The sequence below is a fragment of the Hordeum vulgare genome, chromosome 3H (genome assembly GCF_904849725.1).
Source record: "Hordeum vulgare subsp. vulgare chromosome 3H, MorexV3_pseudomolecules_assembly, whole genome shotgun sequence".
Lineage (NCBI taxonomy): Eukaryota > Viridiplantae > Streptophyta > Magnoliopsida > Poales > Poaceae > Hordeum > Hordeum vulgare.
Window position 1 is genome coordinate 430,182,438 of NC_058520.1, and position 24,144 is coordinate 430,206,581.

Sequence of the window (24,144 nt, forward strand, 5' to 3'; positions counted from 1 at the left end):
ACTCACCTATCCAGGTATTGAGGACAGCCTCTTTCAGAAAATACGGAGACACAAAAGAGATTGCGTCAAGACCTATGAGCCCGCAAGCAGCAAGTACATGCGAGCAAGGTAGGTGAAGCAACTTTGGTTTGTTGCATGTGCATTCGCACGTTGGCCACAATTCATTTCCAATTTTCACCACATGCGTTCTCATCTCATTTGCACATCCGAATTTGTTGTTAGCTAAGAGAACCTCGAACCTTCGCTCTAGATTTCCAATGGCGACTACACTGTGTGACCGGGCTTTCTTCATCTTTTCATCCATGTACTTCATAACCCTTTCACGGTAACGTGTGTTCGGATTGTTTGTCATATGCTCCGCAGCAATTTGACGTCTTTCCCAGAAATACTTCACTACGCCATAGAAAATGCCCTCGACGATCGCTGTAAGTGGCAAAGCTTTGTTTCCTCTGAGGACAAATTATATGTTTCAGCCAGGTTGGTAGTCATGGCACCGTACCTGGCTCCATGTGTGTCATGCAACAGAGACCACCTCTCCAATGGCTCATGCTCTTTCCACTGATCAAAGGTTTTAATCATCCTCGCTAGCCTTCTCCTTGTACCAAGAGGGTCAAATCCTGGCAAGTCACAAAGCCCAACCGGCTCTTCCTCCACGGTAGCAGATCGAGTTGCTAGTTGTGCAGCTACTGCTTCAACATGTGCCCTGACAGCAGCATCTCTTGCAGCTCTCCTGTCCCTAACATGTCTCTGTGTGCAAACATTTAGTCTATTACATATCAGCTCATATTTCCATTGTTGGTTCTGCTTGCAGAGTTTCTTGAATAGATTCATGAGGTTCTTATTTCTAAACTGTGAGAAGAAATTTGCCCCTAGATGGCGCATGCACCAACGACTCTGAATGTCCTGCCAAGGAGTTTGTTCACCGGGAGCAGGGTTTGACAATGTCTTGATCGCGCTGAGTATACTGGCATGCCTATCATGAAGGATGCACACATTCTGCTTATCTTGCGCAACAGCTATTTTCAACTGCCTGAAGAACCATGTCCAACTCTCGATGTTCTCGCTCTCCACAAAAGCAAATGCAAGTGGGACGACTTGATTTTGCCCATCTTGACCTATGGCTGTGAGGATCTGACCTTGTACTTGCCAGTGAGAAATGTGCCATCAACACATATCACCGGTCGACAATGTCTGAAAACTTCGATGCAGGCACCGAAAGAGAAGAACAACCGATGCAACACCCTAACCTTTGGGAACTCTGGCAGGTACAAGTCTCGGATGTCAACATACGTGCGAGGATTCCAGTTCTGAAGTGTCTGCAGGAGCCGAACAACAGAGTCATATGCATCAAAATACGAACCAAATCTGGTCTCCAGTGCCTTGTGCTTAGCCCTCCAAGCCTTGCCATATGATATGTTGTACTTTAACCCGACGAAGACTTTTTTTTGGATAACCTTCACTTCCATCGCCTTGCACTCCATAATCTCGTTGTAAAGCAAGCGAGCAATCACAGTGGAAGTAAGGTTGGGATGATCTTGAGGGATGCATCGAATAACACAATTATGACTAACTAAGTCACTTATGACCCAACTTGTGTCGTACTTAGGGAGATATCCATGCACCCTTGCGGGACAACCCTGGTTTCTGCAAACCATTGTCAACTTATCCGGACAGGAAACTTGAGCTACAAATACCCTTTGAGTGGACATTGCCCAATTAAGGATGGCATCCTTCAGAGCTTGTTTGTTCGGTAGAGGGCACCTGTTGCAATGTTGTTCTGGTGATACTGCCAGGCAGAATCATGACCGTCGTTCACCAACATTGCAGATGAGAAGTCTTGATTCCATATGATGCAGGAATAGGCACTTCATGTGCGTGCTCTTCTCCATCTGACTCGGCGGATTCATCGGAAATATCACCCGCTATATCTTCTTCATGCATCTCGTTTTGCATGTGCCCATCTATCTCGTCGGCATCCGCCTCACCGCTGAGATAACCATCTGCATCTTCCCCTTCTACCTGACTACTCTGGCATGCTTCGTAAACATCATCCCCAGCATGGGACGCATGAATTGACTGTGAATCATGCATCCCTACACTGCTCTCACCATACTCATAGCTACGTTCCACTTCAGGTTCAGTCACCGGCTTTAGCACGGGGAGCAGTAAGGCCACAGGATGACATCCCCTACGCTCGCAAGATTTTAACAAGCACACCCACTGGTCGTCCCGCTCTATATGCTTCAAATACCAGAAAATATTAGCACTGGACCGGGTCCATAATGCATGAACACCGACGGTGTGTGTTTCAATATTGAACCCTAAACATCGCGCAAGCCATTCTGTCAACTGACTAACAGACCATGTTTTAGGGGAGGACACCTGCACCTCAGTGTACTGAAATTCACAAAGATCAGCTCCCATCTTATTTGTTTGAACGGTACCAGGACTATAGTGCAAACATAACGTCACTAAATCAGACATTTCTGCTGACCTAACATATTATTCAACAAGGAAAAAAATTAGAAGAAGGACAAACCGAAATATATTTTTCAAATCTATCGGAGAACCTAAAAATAATTAAACTACTTCATTCACTAAACTAAATTTATACTAATCTACCGGACCACCTAAAACTAATTAAACAACTAAATTTTCTAAACTAAATATATCCTAATCTAAAGGAGCACCTAAAAGTTTATAAACTACTTAATACACTAATCTACAAAAAAAATATCCTTGAAGCGTGCGCAGAAACGACGAACGACGATTGACGAACATCGAGAATAATGACGAACGAGCAACCGCCACCACCACCTCCAACTCCACCAAAACAACCAACTTCACCCACACCACCACCACCACCACCACCACCACTACAACCTCCACCTCAACCTCCACCACCACCACCAAAAAAAGCTTCAAAACAAGCACCACAAACTACCCGATCGCGAGTGAGACGGATAGTTTGGCTGCCCTCCTCCTTACACAATAAAAGTACGGTTCAAAACGTGGAAATGGAAGATTTTTTGTGTGGGGGAGAAGGAAGGAGGAGAAAGAGAGAAAGGAGATAAGGTAGAATGGGAGAAGGGAGAAGGAGGAAGGAGGAAGGAGGAAGAAGGAGAGGAGGAAGGGGCTGGCTTGGGCTGGCTCGGGTGGCCAGTGATCGGCCACGCCCTGGCCGATAGCCCTATCGGCTGCGCCCTGGCCAACAGGCAGAGCCGACAGGCCAATCGACGTGGCTTGGTCACTAGTCGGGCGCCACGTGGCCGACAGCCACCTATCGGCCGGGCCTAGGCCGACTGCCTCCTATCAGCCGCGCCTGAGCCGACAGCCTCCAATCGGCTTCGCCTGGGCCGAGGCAGGCATATATTTGAATTTTTTTGAATCTGTGCAATATTTTTAAAAAAGAATAAAAAAAAGTAATATTTAAAAAAAATAGTTAAATCAACTAGAACTCCATGACTAACGAGTCGAGCCAAACTCTAATATGTGATTGTTTACTTAACAAAACTAATATAAAAGCATTTAGAACACTACTTTAGTAATCTAAATGCTCTTATATTAGTTTACAGAGGGAGTACTCGTTTAACTCCTTAAGCTCGGGCCAAATTTGCATATCTCACCAGCCCAACTGCCTAGCACAACTCTGCGAAAGCCCCCGCCCTTAAAGCATTTCTAGCAGACCCCTATAATGCCCTGGCCAGCAAAACAACGGTTAAAATACGGATTGTGACGGAAAAAGCTGCCCGACCAGACCCCGTAAAACGCGTTCGATCCATAAAAAAATTGCAGGGCAAGGCAAAATGCCCACCCCAACCCGCAAAAACGCAGGTTCTCCCCCCGCCCCATCGGTGCCCTGTATATATCTAGAGCGGTTGGTGGGTGAGACATTTCAGCCCGCGCTTTTTCCCCCATCCACCGCCGTCGGGCACCGCCTTCGATTCCGGCCATACCAGCCGCCGGGATCACGCCGGCGGGCCGCCGCACGTCCTAGATTGACCTCCACCACTCTCTCGTGCCTCGACTGATCGAAAAGCTGCAGATTGACGGCTGTTTTGTCGCGGCCACCGGATTCAGCTTTTCCGACCACCGATGGCTGCGCCAAAGCCATTGATTGGTTGGGGAACACCTCGCACAGCCCCGACAAAGCGCCAACGCCACATGCAAGTACTGGTTCATCCTCTAGTCGTCGTCGTCGGTTTGCCGACAAGGACTCTTCCGGCCATTACCCGGGTCGGGAAAGCAACATCTAATTCTTTAGAATCAAACCGAAGAATGAAGAATGTAAGATCAAAAATCTCCAGATCAACAATGAATGAATGGAGAAGATGTTGATCCAACTAGTGGGAGCAGTTATGAAAGTTAGATCTCTTTAAAAATGCCTAATTATGGTTCTTGTTTCCTTTGGTCTTGCTGTTTTAGCAAAAAAATTGATAAATTATTATGTATACAATGTCTTTGAAGAAAATAAAGAAGCAATACTTGAAATTGAAAGGCAAATAACAGATTTACGGGCCGACATGGGCGGCAGCCGAGCAAATCCCGCAAAACAGACCCGTATAAAAAGGATATTATGCGGGTCCGTTTTGTGGGGTCTGCTCGACCGCCGTCCACGCCGACCCGCAAAAGTGTTTTTCCATGAACTGCAAACGACTTTTGCATGTCGGCTTTATACGAGGTCTGCTAGAGATGCTCTTAATGGCCAACGTCATACTTTCCCTACCGAGTGGTGACGCCGGCACACTTCATTCCTTCCGGCCTCCTCTCCCTCGTCGAGTAATAGCGAGGAGAGTCGGCATTTCTTTTGTGATACGTGCAAATGGAGAGGAGCATATGCTTAATATACATATTGCATACTCAAGTAATCATGTTTATACTCATTATATTTGTTGTTCATATGTATAAGTTTAAACAAGCTGGCCTGCCTGTCTCCACCTTACCTCTACACCATGGAAAGGAAAATGAAAAATGAGAGGCTCAACCAGATGTTCATTTTCCTCTAAATCTGGAGGAACTAGATGATGCCCCGCGCGTTGCAGCTGGAACTTTGATAGAAGAAATGCGTAAATAATTGTTACTCCCTCCGTTCCAAAATATAAGACCTTTTAGGGATTTCACTAGGAGACTACATACGGAGCAAAATGAATGAATCTATACTCTAAAATATGTCTATGTACATCCGTATGTAGTTTATAGTGCAATTTCTAAAAGGTCTTATATTTAGGAACGGAGGGAGTACAAAATAACTAAAACTAATATGAAGCACATATGTGTTTAAAAAATAAAGTACAAATATGAAGCATATGAAAAATATTTTTGTAATTGTAGTCAAATAATGTCAAATGTGACGGCTCCACTACATTAGTATATGGTATCCCTCAACACATATACATTCAATATTAAATAGGATGAAAAATAATAATTTAGGACTAACATGCATGTATTGGTGATGTGGCAATGCTACATGCATGCATAAATAAATACACAGTCCCTCAACACATATACATTCAATATTAAATAGGATGAAAAATAATAATTTAGGACTAACATGCATGTATTGGTGATGTGGCAATGCTACATGCATGCATAAATAAATACACAAGGTGTAACTTCTATTAACATGCATGACTTGCTTGTGTGGCATGTTTGCATGTCTAGCAAAATTAGGTAGTGGGTTCCAACTATTTAGAAATAGAAGATGTGTTAGACATGCAAATAGGAGGTCAACAAAATGCCTAGTATTTCAACTGATATAAGATAGGTTACAGAAAAATGTAACAGAGAATGTAGTATCATATTGATAGTATTTGGACTGATATAGGATTAGTTACAGAAAAATGTACCAGAGCCTGTAGTATCATATTGATTTCCAGTACAGTTCCTTTTGTTTTATACAAGTTGCTGACTACACTTTGAAGTGGTGACTTGAACTCTTCTTTAGTTGCTTGTTGGTATGCTGACTGAGACAGAGTATATAAAACTCTACCAGACTGACAGACAGCAGTATAAAATCGACCCGACACAAATACGCATATTCCAAGTACGCATATTCGATGTATTTCTTGATGATGAAAGAGGAAGCAAATCGAGTCCGTCACAGCTCTACTCAAAAATTTATCGTGGCTGCTACACACTCCATGCTTGGGAATATGGTGGTTGTAATCATTCATGTACGTTTTCATCAGGAAGGCGCTCGTGTATTTTCTTGCTTCCATCCTGGCAGAAGCGAAATAAAAATAACCGAGTTATAACCATTAAAGCACAATGAGGGCAGCACTGAATAAAACATAATCATGGAAATAATGTGGGTGAACTAATGTAGTAAAAAGGCATCAACAGATAACAAACACTAGAAATGAGCTAATGTCTGACATCTATAATATCATACACCAAAAACATCTAAGTTCATGAATTCGATTATTTTAGCACAATTATATGGAAGTTCTGAGTGAGAAGCAGGATAATACCAGTCATTGATCAAGAGTTTTGAGATCCATCAAGTTCATTGCTCAGCATATGGTGCAGAAGAATATCAACCATCGTACCCTTTGACCTCACACTACAACAGATAAATGATAAGACTGCAAAGCCTGCCACCGTATGTTAATATATAATAATAGAAAATAACAAGATCTACATTACCGCATAGACCGACGTTTCTTTATTCCTCCAGACGTAGGACTCTGCAGGTGATGGAGAGTGTCCTAAAATATCAGCCGTTTCAATCCGGATATAAAGTAGCTTAAATATTCATCTCATTCTCACCTGGATATCAACCTCTTCACCTTTCTCCAGTTCCATCTCAGCAAAAAATGCCTCCAATACAAATGCTACAATCTACGAAGATAAAAGAAATACGAAATTTATAATCAGTAACTAAACATCTAATAACATATAATGAGCTACTACCTCCAATCCATAAAAAGTGTCGCAGTTTTGAACTAAACCCAGTTCAAAACTGCGACACTTATTTTGGACCGGAGGGAATACAATTCTTGGAAATATCCACTTCCCAACAAAGTTCTAGCCATGCACAGGCCAGTCATTCAAAATCAAAAATTGTGCGAAGTTAAAAACTTATGCCAAGCATGTTACTGGATGAACAAAAAAGTGAGGATCTATTTAAGATCTTACCAGATTAAGCAGTAGTAATATTGAAATAAGGTAAAAGCTGACAAAATAAATCAGGCTCCAAGAACTTCCAGTCAGTTGCCAATAACTCTGAAAGTATTAGAAACAAAGATAAAGAAACACAGGTTAGCAAATACAAAAATATGTTCAGTATTTTTACCAGATGTCTCCGCATTGATTAGGAAGACAATCCTGACCACTTTAATTCGTTTTATAGAACAGAGAAATATTCTTACCTCCATCCATACTTGCCAATTGCCCATCACTAACAAATTGAACAGAGTAACCATACCACTTGGATAGTCATTGAAGTTAAAAAGAAGATAGCTGAATATGTCAAGGGCAAAAATGCAAGAATTATGTGAAACAGATACATTTCAAAAGCATGCTTTAGGTTTAGCATAGCAGGTACGTGGGCCATGAAAAATGATTAAAAAAACTAACTCGTAAATTTACCATAGCAAGGCAAGTAGCCTGCTAGCCGGTAACTTGGCGGTTACCAGCCAAGTGCCTTCTCTATTCTGGCTTGATATTTATTTGTAACATATATCTTTCCTCATATTATTGTGGTTTTTTGGTTTTATATGAGCATTAAATTGTTGTTTCATGTCAATCTATATGAAAATTTGAAAAAATCTCTTCCAGACTGACATTATATTACCAATCCGAACTAGGACGGCCAGTAAGTGCCATTTACAGAGGTTACCAACGATGTATTAGAATCATTGACCACAAGGAACTGTAAAATTCCTAGTGGAATCCCAACAATGGAATAAGAACAAACAAGGATACTCATTACTGAAGAGGTCCGTTTCTTCTAGTGTTGGGTTTCCAGCATACACAATGCCCCCAAAAATCTGCAAATGAGAGAGACTAAACTATCAGTTCACAAATAATAAGATGTCAAAAGTGCTGGTGATATTTCAACAGTGAAGGTGTTCAGTTCAGATCAGGATAAGTTTGACTTAAACAACAGTAGTAATTAGTACATGGGTAAGCTGTGAACAAAGAAAGAAAAAATAGCAATCACTGGCACAAATAACAAACTGTTGTATGTAGGTGGATCGTTGTCCAAAGAACAAATTGAATCGTAAACTTAATATGCAAACATTCTAACCTGCAAACCAAGGGAGCAGTACATGCAAAGAATACAGAATACTATCCCCAAATATGGCATCAAACTAGACATCAGGGTAAAGAATGTCGCGACAAATGCTCTGAAACGTTGAACTTGCAGCAAAATTCTTGTTAAGCGCAACACCCTTCCAAGGAGAAGATACCGAATCCTGGTGGGCAAACATCAAATGAAAGTTACATATCTGACCGCAAGATCGCAAGGATTGAGCAAACAAGATAATGTAATATTCTTTCAGATGGGATAGCTCGAAACATTTCAAAGTAACTAAATGTTGAAATGGTAATTCCAACAAGCACAGCTCAACATCACTTACATATATCTCAGGGGGTTATATTTCTGCTTGCAGTTTCTTGTTACGGTGGAATCAAAGTACATATTCCGAAATCGCCGTCATACCAAGAAGCGTACTTTAGTTTAGTTGAACAGGTTCTAGCCTTGAGGGCCTTTATCATAGAACATGAGGTTTAGGGCTGGGTTTTGACCTCATAAGGCACATGGAGGTCATTCATTTTGGTTCCAGAAATTAAATAAGAGCATACATGATACTGGAAATGTTTATCGATACGCATGATGACTTGACTAAAATTTGGAAAGTAATGCATCCAAAACAGTGAAACATACCATTCTCCATTTGAAAGAAAGGGAAGCTTTGACGGGAAGGCAAACGTTAGAGTCTCTCCAATAACTACAAGGAAATCATATGTTAGATTACTACAGAGTTTCATTTTGACAAGAATATAATGTAAGATATACTAGCTTCCATTGAAAAGCTATTACAGATATGAAATACTCAAACAATAGTACTCCCTCCATAACTTAGTATGAGACGTTTATATTATGTTACGGAGGGAGTAGCTGTTAACTTATTTTCAGTGCTTGCATGGAGGAACAATACGGCTCCAGGATAAACAAAAGCTTAACTTTAACAAGAACCATGCATCATATTTCTTTGGATCATACATATCGATTTCTAAGTTCATGATTACTCGACTCTGATCAAAGGTGAATCAGTTATGCTCAATCATATGTTTTCCATAATCTTGTATACACAATTACTAGATGTGGTTTTCTTTTCTTTTTATGAATCCTATAGAGTTGTGAAAAGGAACTGATTCCTCCCGTTTGAACCAAAATATTCTTAGTGCAGATGTTTTTCTTAACAATACAAGATAAAAGGTATCGACAGAAGAAACCGAATAAAATTTCCTCGGAAGAAGTGGGTTTAAGCTCATCTGATGAGAGAATGTGTGATAAACTTACATATAGTCCAAGTAAGCACAAAATCAAATTTGTTTTGGCCTTCCATCCAATAAGCACCAAATCCTAATGAAAATATTTTTAGTGCCATCTCAGCTACATAAATCCATCCTGCAACATATTACTTCAGTTAACATCTCAATACAAATTTTCCAGGAAGATGAAAAGCGATCAATAAAATATGTTAACTGGCTAGTGAGGTGCCAACAGGAAAGACGAAAGGGGACAAGGATGAAAGGAGTGTGATGTGAAGTCCAAGTGTTGCCGTACAACATATGCACCAAGCGAATGTGGCGGGGAAGTGTGATTCTGCAGAATACAAACTAAGGCTAATATTTACTGGCACACTTTTTAGGCCACTGCTAGCATATGCTCTATGCTTTAATGCACTAAAGTTCTACTAAAAGAGGTGGCCTCTATAACGGGTTCATCTTTCATAACTTAATTTACTTTCGAAAACACATCACTCCAATGTATGATACAATTACGATATTGATACGTTCAAATTCTGATATTCCAATATGTGACTTGCTCAAGTTCTGCTCTTTTTGAACCTTACAACTAGTGTGACTAACCAAGATTCGATATGAATCATGCAGTACACCATTACAGCCTAAACTTGGAGCAACACAAAGATGCTTAAGTATGACATTCCATCGGGCAAAAAATGGCTTGCTCAAGTTCTGCTCTTTTTGAACCTTACACCATTGTGAGTTTGTGACTAAACATGCTTCCATATGAATTATGTAGAACACCATTACAGCCTAAACTTGGAGCAACACAAAGATGCTTAAATATGGCATTCTACCTGGAAAAGAAACTGCTAGTAAAACGAAAAAATATTGAAATGGTTTGGAAGCCAACAAGATGATGATATATGTTATTCAAGTATGTTGGAATCAGATAATGTACACCTTTTATTCAGAAATAAATGACACTTTGGACATAGGCACGGTCTCCATTGTGCAACTTCTACCATTACTTTTCATATAAATATGTCAGAGAAAAATATAAAAATATGATATTGCGGTAATATTCTTCATGATAGATCTAATAGTATTATTTTCAACTATCCAATTTCAATATACTAATAGTCAATGTCAGAAACGTTTGACAGTGTCCTTTGTAGGACATGATATTTCCCAGCGGAGGTCATATTAGGTATAAATTCATCAGATAAAATTATAATGCTGCTTACATAGAACCGTTGAAACAATGGTCACCACAAAATCCTTACCAAGAAAGAACTCTACTTCCTGCCACGTTTCCTGTGAGGAGCTGTTTTCTATATCAAGCTGCAAATATCACATTAGCAATGAGATTGCACTGGTTTATCAGGGATAGTTTGCAATTGTAAGTTCAATAGTTTTGATTCTTAGTTGTAAGAGGATGGTGGGTTGCAAACAGTTAAGCTGCCAACTAGTCATTACTTAGCAAACAGTGCACACGGGAGTGAACAATAAGAAATGAAGAAAAAATAGCTACTTCAAATTTTATTTTGATTTTTCTGCCTCACAAATAGGAATCCCAACAGTTTTAATTTTTTATTGGTCAAAATACCCAAAGTCCTATAATTAACAAAGCTCATGTCGTGCCAATTTTTAATTAATACCGTTGTTAACAAATCAAGAGAGGTCTGTAAAGACGGATCTGAAGGACTGGATTATCACCAAAGAACTAGCCATGGACAGGGGTGCATGGAAGCTAGCTATCCATGTGCCAGAACCATGAGGCCCAGTTCTTTTCACCAGATTATGGAGAATTTCAGTCTCGAGAATCTTGAGCCAAAGAACTCGACTAGGCTTCCAAAATCTCGACCGGATTCTCTAGAATCCTAGTGCAATCTCAGAATGTTCAAATACCTGGTTTCTCCAAAAATCTTGAGATTATGGAGAGTCCCTCGAAAGAAAATGTTTCGAATTAGAAGTGTACCCCTATCCTATCAACTAATTACACCCGAAATGCCACCGAGGCTCCAGCGCTGGACCGAGACAGACCCGCTCGACCCGTCCTGTTCGCATCGGGGGAACGCAGCGACGGGGGCTAGGGTTGCAGCGACGGCTAGGGTTGCACCGCCGCCGGCGGCCCACGTCGCCCGCCAGCCCCTTTGTCGACGCCGGCCAGGTCCCCGCTCCTCTTCCTTCGCCGAAGGCTTCACCAGCAAGCGGCCCTGTCTCCACCCGCCACCCACGTTGCAGCCAGGTTCCCGCCGCTGCCGGTCTTCTCTCCTTCCGCCACCTCCTCTTCCTTCGCCGACGGTTTCACCAGCGAGCTCGAGCCTGTCTCTACCCACCACCGACGACCTCACCAGTGAGCTCTTGAGATTATTCACCAATGAACAAAACTTCAAATTCACTTTAAATGTAATATTTAGCACTGTTAGAAACAACAAAGTTTTAACAATTCATCAAACAATTTCTGTCTAAGGGTAGTATAGACATTTCAACACACAACACTTCCCAGAATCTCAAACTATAATCTCCGATAAGAACTCGACAACAGATTCTGGGAGAAGCAGATTCTAGGAGAATTTTCCAGAATCTTGATTCTATAGAATCCTGGATGAAAAGGACTGGCCCTGAGTTGGTTGCGAGATCTTATGGGTTTCACCTCTAGCCTACCTCAACTAGTTTGGGACTAAAGGCTTGTTGTTGTTGTACCGTTGTTAACAAATCAGGCTTCTTCTCATAAGTTCCTCATTTCTAACAAAACAATATTCCAATTTGGACACCGTAATTAATGAATAATGCTGCAAGCACTTGCTCCCAGCTAATGTGAAGAAAAAAAATACTATATTGGAGAAAGAGCATTGATCTTTCTTTTTCGTAAAACTTCGGTGCATAAGTTGCGGTAATTGAAAATATTATGCCTATCAGATATATGCCTGCCATAGATCATATATCATATTTATTGGTCAAATCATCATGTCACGCCACCAAGTATAGCATTTATAGAACACAACTGTCGATTCAAAAAATCATAAATGTAAAAGATTTCATACCGTTGTTTCGATAATGACGGCAACTAGGTTTATCAGAAGAACAAAAACAATAATGTACTCAAACGTGCGGCTCCGCACAAAAGATTTCAACCTTCCACAAACTGGTGAATGGTAGAATGGGAACTTTTCCAGATAAGACGGCTGCAAACATGCGTACAACACTGAGTCAACTATGGTTACAGTAACACGGTATTAACATAAAATAAAATATACTTAAATTTCAAAGTATTACTATCCCTGGTAAGAAATGAATTTATATCCTTGCCAATCAAACTTCTCCAATTTCCGACGTTGATATATTTACACAACAGCTAGATTATCCTTAAAGTCTAATTGGTATTCTTAAATTGCAGTTCTAGAACTTCTACTCTAGATTAAAATTACCAGCCAAAGGTATACATCAGTGACTGTATCATTTTTGTAACGCAGAAAATGTATGGGATCATGAATGTTGAAGTAAGAACAATATACCGGCGGTTCTTTCTGAAATTTTATTGCAATGGTATTGCATAGGTCAGCAAATTCTTCGGAGGTAACCTGGACAAGATAAATAAATTAGAACAAATAGGCACCAAAATCTGAGTTGAAGAGGACTCAGACATGGGCGGTGAGGGAGTACACCCCCGCCTCCCACCAACAAAGCTACACCCAGTTCCTAGCAACTATTGACAAGATTCAGGCATTTGTAAATCTTAAGAAAAACTCTAAATTCAGATGGCAAAATTATTTCTGCGCCAACTCTTGTATTTGCATGTACCATCAGTTGGAGCAAGCAACATTATGAATATGGCATTCTTTCTTCAACACAATACTAAACAATATTTACTTGCTGAGTTCACAAAAGCAAAACATGCCAAACGAACATAAGAAGAATACATACCTTGAAATCACCACTTCGATCAAGCTCGGCAAAAATTAATTCAAAATCTTCCCTTGAGGTTTTTGGTAAGGACCTACAAAAGTGAATAAGTTATATGATAGCCATAGCTGACATAGGAGCTAGTAACAAAAGAATATGAAAATATCCTAATACTTGTTTCGTCTCAACTTTGGCATTATCACATTGCTTCCAGAAAAGGAGGATGCGGTGCGGATTGAGCATTTAGGCCAATCTGTTTGATGAACGTCAGCTTTAGATCTTTTACGGAAGTTTAAACTAATAGGGTATCCACTATTGCTCATTCTGTTGTTTGACCAGCACAAACAGCCTTCATGCAAGACATCTCATTCTGGACGGAGCGGTTGTCCTACACTAAACTATTCACGAACTTCATGCAAGACTTTTTGAAGTCCACAATACTGTAGCAATTGCTGCAGTATACAAAGGGGGCCGGGGCGGCCCGCTGGGCTGGATTCGCCCCTGGGTGCAGCAGGGGGATCCTATGTCACTAGTCCTTTTTAACATCGTAGCCGACATGCTCATGGTTCTCAATGCAAGAGCCAAGGAGGATGGCAAGGTTGGTGGTTTGATTCCACACCTTGTTGAAGGTGGTGTGCCGGTTGTACAGTACGTTGATGACACTATCATCTTTCTGGAGCATGATTTAGTCAAATTTCTGAATATGCAGTTAATTAGTTGTCTTTTCGAGCAACTTTCGGGTCTCAAAATTAACTTCCAACAAAGTGAGCTTTTCTGATTTGGCAAAGCCAAAGATGCAGGCAATTATTTGATTCGCGACTGGTTCTCTTCCATTTAGTTATCTTGGGATACCCATTCATCATGGAAAACTCACTAATAAAGAATGGAACAATCATTGAAGACCGGTTCACAAAAAACTCTTTCACGTTCATTTGCATTGGCTGGGGGAGCCATGAGCCATGCTAAAGCTGGATATCATCCATGTGTTCCGACTCAGTGTTTTGGGTTGTGGGCTCTCCGCCTCGAAGTGCTTCGCAAGGATAGGTTTTGGGCCACACTTCCACGAGTGGATTGACTTCCTCTTGTACCCTCAAGTAGCACGAGTGATGCTCAACGGCGAACCGGGGCCTTCGGTTTGGCACCGCAAGGGCCTGCGTGAAGGCGAGACACTCTCCGCTATGTTGTTTGTGTTGGTGACCGATGCTCTCAACATGTTGCTTGCTAGGGCTAGAGAGTTCGGGTTGCTCCTTGACTTCGTGCCACACGACCTGATAACTACTGTCTCGTTTTATGCAGACGAAGTCGTCATCTTTTGCATCCTGGGTATGGGGGAGCATTGTATCGTTCACAACTTGCTTGCGCTCTTCGGGCGTGCATTGGGGTTGCACACCAACTATGCTCCTTGGCGTGTTCCGCGATGTAGGCCCCTCCGCTTGGGGGGCTTGGGCACTTAGGACCTTGGGTGTGCGGCAATCAACCTCAAGGTTAGATGGTTCATGGTTGTGCAAAATGTGCACCAACCCTCTGTATCCTTGAGGGGTTTGGGCCTCCAATTCTCCCGGGACGAGAGGGAGGTGTTTGCCACTTCCACCAATATGGTAGTTGGAGACAAAACATCCACCCTCTTCTAGGAGGATCGTGTTACAGTATATGTGGATTGCACTAGCCCTTTCCATCAGTACGGACTTTTGGTTGCGTTGGCTAGTGCATGAAGCTTAACATGGTATCAGAGCTAAGGTCTTGAGTTCAAGTCCTGGGTTTTCGCAATTTATTAAAAATTGCTGGTAGCCCCCCTTTGTGTCCACGTAGAGGCCTCTTGACTCATACGTGAGTTTCTCACGTCGTCGCTCTCTTCCAGTTGCACGTGTTGACTTGTCTTTCCCGTCACACGTGAGAGGGGGTGTTACAGTATATGTGGATTGCACTAGCCCTTTCCATCAGTTCGGACTTTTGGTTGCGTTGGCTAGTGCATGAAGCTTAACAGATTGTTGGCTCGATAGTCGCACCATTTCAAAAATTGCACCGGAGTCGCTACTCTTGGTCCGAGGGTGCCACAAGGAAGCGGTCGAGAGGCCATTACTGATCGTTGTTGTATCTCAAACATTAGAGGGGCCTTGGGGTCCTCTGGCCTTGTTGCAATACGTCCAAATCTGGCGGATGGTGCGCAGGGTGCAGCTTACCACCACGCCAGGCGTCCTTCATTGGCGTTGGAATGCGGATGGCGGGTACACTTTCAAAAACTGCCACGACACTCTTTCAGGAACCGGTCAGTTCAAGCTCTTGGAAGCTCTCCACCTCGAATCAAGTTCTTCGTGTGGTTGGCTTGCCAAGATATTTGTTGGACCATTGAGCAGCTTGTGTGTCGCGGTCTTGAGCACACACTTTTTTTAGTGCTCCGCGATCAATCGAGGAGACGATGATCCACCCCCCCCCCCCCCCCAGCCTGATGTTGTCATGGAGGAGGATTTCATGGATTTGTGGCAAAAAAATGTGATTATGTCCATGCCTCGGTTCAGAAGGGGGCGTCATCGACTATAATATTGGTGGCTTGGTGCATTTGGAAGCATTGCAATGCGATCATCTTCGACAACGCTCAGCTTAGCTCGCCTTCTTCACACGATCAAGATGGAAGCCGGGCAATGGCCAATAGCGGGTGCTATGGGTCTTGCGGCTTTGCTTCCGGCGACGGGGTTTCTAGTGTTTAGAGCCGTCGTGTTGTAATTATCAGGTGTTGCCATTCTTAGGGCTTGTACAGACTCTTCTTTCTATCAATGCACCCGCAAGGCTTTTGAGTTTTTTCAACAGCAACAACAACAACAAAGCCTTTAGTCCCAAACAAGTTGGTGTAGGCTAGAGGTGAAACCCATAAGATCTCGCGACCAACTCATGGTTCTGGCACATGGAAAGCAAGCTTCCACGCACCCATGTCCATGGCTAGTTCTTTGGTGATGCTCCAATCCTTCAGATCTCTCTTTACGGACTCTTCCCATGTCAAGTTCGGTCTACCCCGGCCTCTTTTGACATTATCAACACGCTTTAGCCGTCCGCTGTGCACTGGGACTTCTGGAGGCCTGCGTTGAATATGAACAAACCATCTCAGACAATGTTGGACAAGCTTCTCTTCAATCGGCGCTACCCCAACTCTATCTCGTATATCATCATTTCCGGATTCGATCCTTCCTTGTGTGGTCACACATCCATCTCAACATGCGCATCTCTGCCACACCTAACTGTTGCACATGTCGCCTTTTAGTCGGCCAACACTCAGCGCCATACAACATTGCGGGTCGAACCGCCGTCCTATAGAACTTGCCTTTTAGCTTTTGTGGCACTCTCTTGTCACAGAGAATGCCAAAAGATTGGCGCCACTTCATCCATCCGGCTTTAATTCTATGGTTCACATCCTCATCGATATCCCATCCTTCTACAATATTGACCCCAAATACGAAAGGTGTCCTTCTGAGGCACCACCTGCCCATCAAGGCTAACATCCCCCTCCTCCTCGTGTCTAGTAGTACTGAAAGCGCACCTCATGTACTCTGTCTTAGTCCTACTAAGTCTAAAACCTTTCGATTCCAAGGTTTGTCTCCATAACTCCAACGTCATGTTGACCCCCGTCCGACTATCATCGACTAGCACCACATCGTCCGCAAAGAGCACACACCATGGGATATCTCCTTATATATCCCTCGTGACCTCATCCATCACCAAGGCAAAAAGATAAAGGCTCAAAGCTGACCCTGACGTAGTCCTATCTTAATCGGGAAGTCATAAGTGTCGCCATCACTTGTTCGAACACTTGTCACAACATTATGTACATGTCCTTGATGAGGGTAATGTACTTTGCTAGGACTTTGTGTTTCTCCAAGGCCCACCACATGACATTCCGTGGTATCTTATTATAGACCTTCTCCAAGTCAATGAACACCATATGTAGGTCCTAATTTTGCTCCCTATATCTCTCCATAAGTTGTCGTACCAAGAAAATGGCTTCCATGGTCGATCTCCCAGGCATGAAACCAAACTGATTTTTGGTCACGCTTGCCATTCTTCTTAAGCAGGTGCTCAATGACTCTCTCTCATAGCTTCATTGTATGGCTCATCAGTTCAATTCCACGGTAATTAGTACAACTCTGAACATCCCCCTTGTTCTTGAAGATTGGTACTAATATACTCTGTCTCCATTCTTGTAGCATCTTGTTTGCTCGAAAAATGAGGTTGAAAAGTTTGGTTAGCCATACTATCCCTATGTCCCAAAAGGAGGCTTTTGAGTTTTCTCTAAAGAAAAAAATTTAAAGATCATCAAGAAGACTTACTGATGAACAATATAACGTAGAAAGTGCTTTCGTACAAACATACAGTGCAATGTATGAGGGGACTTCCGGTTACCTGTACTTGTTCAGCTCATTAAGCAATGATATGCACTGTTCCCTGTCGAGGTAACCCCGAGTCTGATGTACAAACAACAAGCAAGATCAACAACAAACTTGAAATACAACAAATAAATGAACACAAATATGAGTTCACACTACAGCAATGTATAACCACTAAAGTGTGAATATATCACCCACCTTCCCTCGTCGGTTCACATTAGACATATTTTAGTTTATTTTTTATGGCAACCTTGATATTTAGTTGTAGTAGTAGATTATCTCTATTCCATGTGTCAATTTCTGATTCACAAGTGACTTTATAATATAAAGTATGTCACACGTTGTTGTTTCTCGATGCTAGAACATTTCCCTAAAATAAATAAGAAAACAGCTGATAATTGACAGAACACTTCATTCGAATTAATGGAACACTTGCTATGAATGATGGGCATTGTTTATAAATCGTATGATACTGCGATAACAATTGGAAAAATGTATTTAAAACAACACAAACACCAAATGTGAACTATTGGAATATTACACAAAAAATAGTTTTGCTATTTCCATTTTTTTCCTGAAGAATATTTGGATTAAACATGGTCCAGAAACATTTGGGTGGGTGGGGGGCATTCTTCAAGATGTACAAAATGAGAAAACGTAATTGGGTGGAACCCAACAGGAACTTGTCCTAGTTGAATTCTCCAAACTGACGATTCAAGTGATTTAACTATATTCTGGCAAAAGGTTACTTGAACAACCACCAGCCATTCTAAATTATATAGGAAGTTTACCAAAATACATTTGCTAAAATATAGCACATCAATGTCCAGGAAAACATAGCAACAGAACACTCACGTTGGTATCGATAAGATCAAATGCCTTCTGTAATATATTTTTCCTGATAGCGTCCACCTGAACAAGTTGCTTTGCGAACTGTATCACCAAATGAATGCCATGTTATTGTTGTATTTACTATTAGGCAGAAAAACACACAATATTCAGAAATAAAGAGTATAGTAAAAGCGAAAAGATAGGGAACAGGTAAAAAATGTACCTGTTCCTTAAAGCTATCATAGATGACAGCAAGAATCAAATTTGTCAGGAAGTATACTCCCAAAAGCACGTAGACGATGAAAAATAGGGAATACCAGCGGGATATCCTGCTCCAAAATATGTAAGGTGAACTTGAATATGTGTCGACTGTCACATGATAAACACATCAGAAATATTGATAGCATCTTACTTGTAAGCAGGTACCCATACATCAGGATTATTGGAGGTGGTGAAGAGGACAAACATCTGATACAGTGTTACACCGTATGATGAAAAAATGGTCTTTCCTTGTGGAGTATCCTCAAATGTTACATAAGCTAGCCAGCTTGCAAATAAGAGGAACAACAGAGAGAGGGCCTACATGACATAGATGATCTAAGGTTATACATCAAAGTGAACAGATAATGGGTTGCAAACATTAATGTGAACATGCAGAAGCACAGGAATCGTTGTGTTTTGAAGTAAATAGACATAAGAGATGAACATATTAGTACTGGTATCTCTATATTAGACCAGAAGAGGTATAATTGGAAATTATATTTGCCACAGTAAAGCACTACAAGCAAAGATGTGGAATTAACCACCCACCCTGTGTCCACCACACAACTCAACTGCATGTGCCACATATACCCTTTACTCCATACATTGATGATAATTAATGAAAGATCCTCATGACTTCAATGGATAAAATTTGTAATGACTTGTCCTGGAGTGAACTTGTTAATCCTCGCAGGCTCGCACGTCTTACAATTCATAGGCGTGTAAAATTTTGTGTATGGATATAACCTTACCAATACATTGAGGTATGTCCCAATAAGACCGGCCAGTGTGATAGCACACATTCGCAGTTCCCTATTGCAGACAGAAGAACACGTTAATCTATTTGTTGAATCCGTAGCATATGACATTTGTTAGATAAAAATCAGTATATATCTAAGCTGACAATCAAATCAAATATTATTATTATTCGAATATTGTATACAGAAGCAGTTTAGCAAACACACCAGCTTTAATTAATGACTTTAGGTGCATTCTCTCTGTGTGTGTGTGCGTGCGCGCGTGTGTCTACGTATCTATTATAACAATTTATCATTATGAATATACCTCATTAATTATTCTTAGATACATCAATACAGGTGTTATTAAAATATATCATTGGAGTCGTTAGTATATGCTATATACCTTTCTTATGTAAAGAAAACAGTATGCAAATGATATAGAACATATGGACTCAAATGGGATTTTTTGTAGAATTCACTTTGGGGTATCTAGTATTTATTAATGAAGTGTATGGAAAATGACAAAGAGGTACAGGCGGTTTATCTATGTGGTATACAAGGAGAATCATCCCCCCCCCCCATACACACACACATATATTAATTATCAATATATTAAGATAGGACCTTCGCGCTGTATTCAATAAGGTACCAGCAGCCTGGAACAAACAAAACACTGCATACCTGATAGTCATGATTAGAAACACTACACGGATGTATGGAGCTAATCTGAAAGGTTGGGAACTAAAGGCAAACACCAGTATGTCGCATGCTAAGATGAAGAGAAGAAGAATCTACAGGTAGAGCAGAAAAATGGGTAAGCCATAGTGAACTAGAAAGCAAAATCACACATCTAACACAGTAAGGTAGTTTAATAAAATAAAATTCAAGTTTGAAAACAGACTGTCAAAATATGGAAGGACCTAAACTGTGAGAGGTGTGCATGCAAAATAATATAATTAATTTACATAAAAGGGAAAGCGCAATTTAAATTTGAACTTCAGCTCATGTTTACCAACATATAGTTTCCTAATGAAATCTTTACTCAGTCAACCACATATATTCCAACTTATTGTATCTAATAAGTAGTAACCATATTTCCTTGTTCCTCACTGTATTATAAGGAAGAACAGCCAGAAATGTTCAGTGTCATTTTATCGGAAAATTTTCCCATCTTCAATTATTTCTGCAGTAATCTAAATTTGGGCCTGTATAAAAGCAAACTATTGGCCTCTATTTGCCATGCATCTTTCACGGTGCATCGAAATAACATTCACTAAGCCAACTCATGTGCATTATTAGGTTTTCTAAGTTCTCTGATATTTGTAGAGATGTATTGGAAAATTATGTGTTTCCGAGAAGACAGAATTGTTACCTTCAACTTATTTGTGGTGCTCCTCCAGAAAATATTTAGGCCTTCATAAGAAAGTGGACACAAAATTTCCATTACAAGAATAACAAGTGTAAGCCCCTGAAATTAAAAAGAACCATTTACAGATCAATACATCAGATTCAGGTTTTCAGTTCTTCATATAGGTCACTACATGCTTTTCGATCAAGACATGCACATTTCATATTATGATAGGATAGCCCCAATCATACACATTCGAGGATAAGAGAATTCAGATAGCTGAATCCACTAAAATACATATGACCTGCTTTAAGATTTCTGTAACTAAGGTAGCTGAATTCAGAGAGCAACTAATTCTGCAAAACAAGTCAAAATTCAACAGATTTTTTAGCGGCCAAGATCATTTCATTTATTTTCAGGTTGCATTGATATTGTCCATAAAAGTGGAAAGTGCAATTCTCAAAGCAACTTGAGGGCTTGACTTACTAATCTACTATTGACCTGCTTTAAGATTTCTGTAACTAAGGTTTGGGCGGAGCATAGAAGCACTGCCCTTATGAATAAAGCCGTACCTCATAAATGAGTGATTCAGTTTTGCTGAAGTATGGCAACTGGCCGAGAAAGTACATATCCCTTTGATCACAAGCATGTAGAGCATCTTTCCGACACCATAGAGGCTTCTGAAATGCAAACGAAAGAACTCACATCAATACCATATGGAAATCATGAGCCTGTGCCTAATTTGTTCTTTATTTTGACCATGGAAAGTTTCCGCACTTAAGATGCCTGGTCACTGTTAGAATAATACAATGTCAATCATGACCTAAAGAACCTATACATAATAATATGCAGAATCCACTTTCTGAGAACTAATCTCATGATTGTAATAAGATAAAATAACTAACCTCGAGAAAATTCAAAAGTATCAAAGCAAATATGTTAAGTGACCACAGCCAGTCCAACCGGAGATACACAAAATAGAAACTCATTGCCCTCCCGAACCTCGTATCATTCAAGACATCCTCAGGGATACCTACACCATCTTCTGCCTGCCAAAATAATCGTAATAGCTAATTAGACTTTTGAGTAAGTCAAACAATGCAAAGAAATTAACAGATGAACAATTCGTTTAACATCACCATAGAAGCTCCAACAAATATTCTTCCCGAAAGAAAGGTTATGTAAATATAGTCACATAGTTTTATTTCTGTGCTCTTTGGTGAGCCTGGTCTGGTGGTGGTTGTTGTGGGGTGCCTGGTAGTGGTACTGATTCATGGTAGTGTAATACTTTTGGTCTTTGTTGCGTAGTTTAGGATGATATCAGGTTTTCGCCCCGCAGTTCATGTTCCTGACGACAGGCGTGAACGGTGGGTTTCCTGATATTGTCCCGAACTCGCTTTTTTCCCTTTCCCTCTCTTTCTGGTCCTGGTCTCAAAACATTGTATTTCCGTTATGAAAGTAATGGAAAGGGAGAAAGCCCGGTTCGAAAACATAGTCACATAGTCTGATAAGTGCAGCCTAGCTAAGATTCAGTTACCCTGATTTCCTTGCAAGAGAAAATGGGACTTACTGTACTAAGGCCCTTATTTCATTGTATAAGTTCGAATACAATGTCAAATACCATAATGTAAAATACTAGATCAATCCGTAACATTTTTTGGCACTTCATCAGATAGACAATAAGCATCTAACACTCACGAACCAGCCGAGACCCAAACCCAAAAAAAATAAAATCAAGCAGCACCTCTGCTTCCTAACCATCTCCGCACGACAGCCGCGGCCACGTAGACCTCGGCACCAAATCAGCATGCTAAGCTAGGGCCGACAATCCATCAAACACCATTCCTACGCCACCTTACTCACAGTCGCCAGCCACAACAACCAACACCACAAGCCCCTCGAGGCTCGAGCATCTGAATTCCCAGTTACAGTCTACAGCAAACAGCGTAGCTGCTCGCTCAGCGAAACAGAGCAAGTGGAGCAGAGGACCAGCGAGCGAGAGAGAGGCAACGAGAGAGGTGGAGTGGGAACCGACGAGGTCGACGAGAGCGGCCGCCTTCTGGTAACGGTCGCCATGTGCTAGCGCGTCCGACCGCCTGCGGTACTTCCTGGAGCCCTGCCCGCCGCCCCCGTCGCTGAGGCGGCGACTGCCAGAGGACGCCAGGCCGCGCTCCGCCGCCTCCTCGGTGATGAGAGGCGCCTGCGCTTCGCTCATCCCGCTAGACTGAGATGCAAGCGGAGATCTGAAGCTACGAGAGGAACTGGAACTGGAACCTCGAAGTGGATTAGTTTAAGCAGGTGTTGTGTGGAAATGGGGGGAGTGCGATTAGAAGTAACCGGAACGGATCGTGTTCACCACGTCGCGGCTATCTCCACTGGCTGCCGCATATGGAGCACAGGTCGCCCGTAATCCCGTTGGGATCAGCGCGTGGACCAACAGCAAGGCAGGGAGACGGGGCACCAGCGAGGGTAGCTCATTGCTGGACGCCGCTGTTTGGTGTTTGCCTTTGACAGTGGACGGCCGTACAGGTCGTATGCGCGGGGGTAGCTTTCGGCACAGCTAGGGGTCGGATGGTGATGTCTGCGGGACATTATCGTCGAGAAGAATTTTGCATGCCCGTTCTCCTGCTGACGTGGCTGCTATAGGTGAGTCATGTGTATTTTGACTATATGCATCAAACCATGTGTGAATGAGGTATCTTGATGTCAAGACTCACTCTTGCAAACAATATGTATACTGCGCAACTGAATTTTCGCAGATGGGAAATACTTGGCTGAGTGCCACGTACTAGTTGTAGTGGGGAGGTTGTATGATATGCAGTTGGTCTGATTTGTATTAGATCTGCTGCGTGTAATACCGCATGCGCCCAACAAGATGCTGGTAAATTACAATTCTGTAATAGTGGTCGAGCAACTAATTTTACTCTTTTGATGAGAGACTCACCCAAACCATTTTGAGTATGGACATAAGGCACAGAGTGTTCTAAATGAATGCTCATAGCCATGCAATAGTCATTGAATGCACGTGAAGAAAATTTAGCGGCATTGTCCATTCGAATTGTTTTTATCCTATTTTCAGGATAATTTGCTCTTAATTTAATAATTTGAGCAATTAGCTTGGTAAAAGCATGATTTCGTGTGGACAATAGACATACATGTGACCATCTGGTAGATGCATCTATGAGCACCATGAAATATCTAA

The 24,144-nt window shown here is 41.6% G+C and overlaps 1 protein-coding gene and 1 long non-coding RNA gene across 2 annotated transcripts; both read right to left on the reverse strand.

The window, feature by feature from the left end:
* Window positions 1-4,315: 4,315 nt before the first annotated feature.
* LOC123444101 lies at window positions 4,316-5,132 on the reverse strand. The gene is made up of 2 exons (XR_006630943.1): window positions 4,944-5,132; window positions 4,316-4,804 (listed from the first exon to the last, which is right to left on the reverse strand). It is a non-coding gene; the product is annotated as an uncharacterized LOC123444101 (long non-coding RNA).
* A 646-nt stretch (window positions 5,133-5,778) lies between these two features.
* Window positions 5,779-23,433, reverse strand: LOC123444102 (two pore calcium channel protein 1). The gene is made up of 24 exons (XM_045120716.1): window positions 22,978-23,433; window positions 21,848-21,991; window positions 21,515-21,622; window positions 20,967-21,062; window positions 20,276-20,385; window positions 19,607-19,667; window positions 19,006-19,172; window positions 18,817-18,922; window positions 18,618-18,695; window positions 17,779-17,840; window positions 13,411-13,483; window positions 13,002-13,067; window positions 12,531-12,671; window positions 10,767-10,824; window positions 9,533-9,640; window positions 8,894-8,957; window positions 8,252-8,420; window positions 7,927-7,991; window positions 7,371-7,461; window positions 7,138-7,224; window positions 6,769-6,840; window positions 6,646-6,686; window positions 6,471-6,562; window positions 5,779-6,219 (listed from the first exon to the last, which is right to left on the reverse strand). Exons 1-23 carry the CDS (start codon window positions 23,155-23,157, stop codon window positions 6,481-6,483), a joined length of 2,229 nt encoding a protein of 742 aa, XP_044976651.1. The 5' UTR covers window positions 23,158-23,433; the 3' UTR covers window positions 5,779-6,219; window positions 6,471-6,480.
* Between the last annotated feature and the right edge of the window lie 711 nt (window positions 23,434-24,144).

Coding starts and splice junctions, on each gene's coding strand:
- LOC123444102 (XM_045120716.1), bottom strand. CDS start 23,157: ATGAGCGAAGCGCAGGCGCCTCTCATCACCGAGGAGGCGGCGGAGCGC. Junction 8,421..8,893: donor TTTCTTTCAAATGGAGAATG/GTATGTTTCACT, acceptor TTTGCCCACCAG/GATTCGGTATCTTCTCCTTG. Junction 7,462..7,926: donor ACGGACCTCTTCAGTAATGA/GTATCCTTGTTT, acceptor TGACATATTCAG/CTATCTTCTTTTTAACTTCA.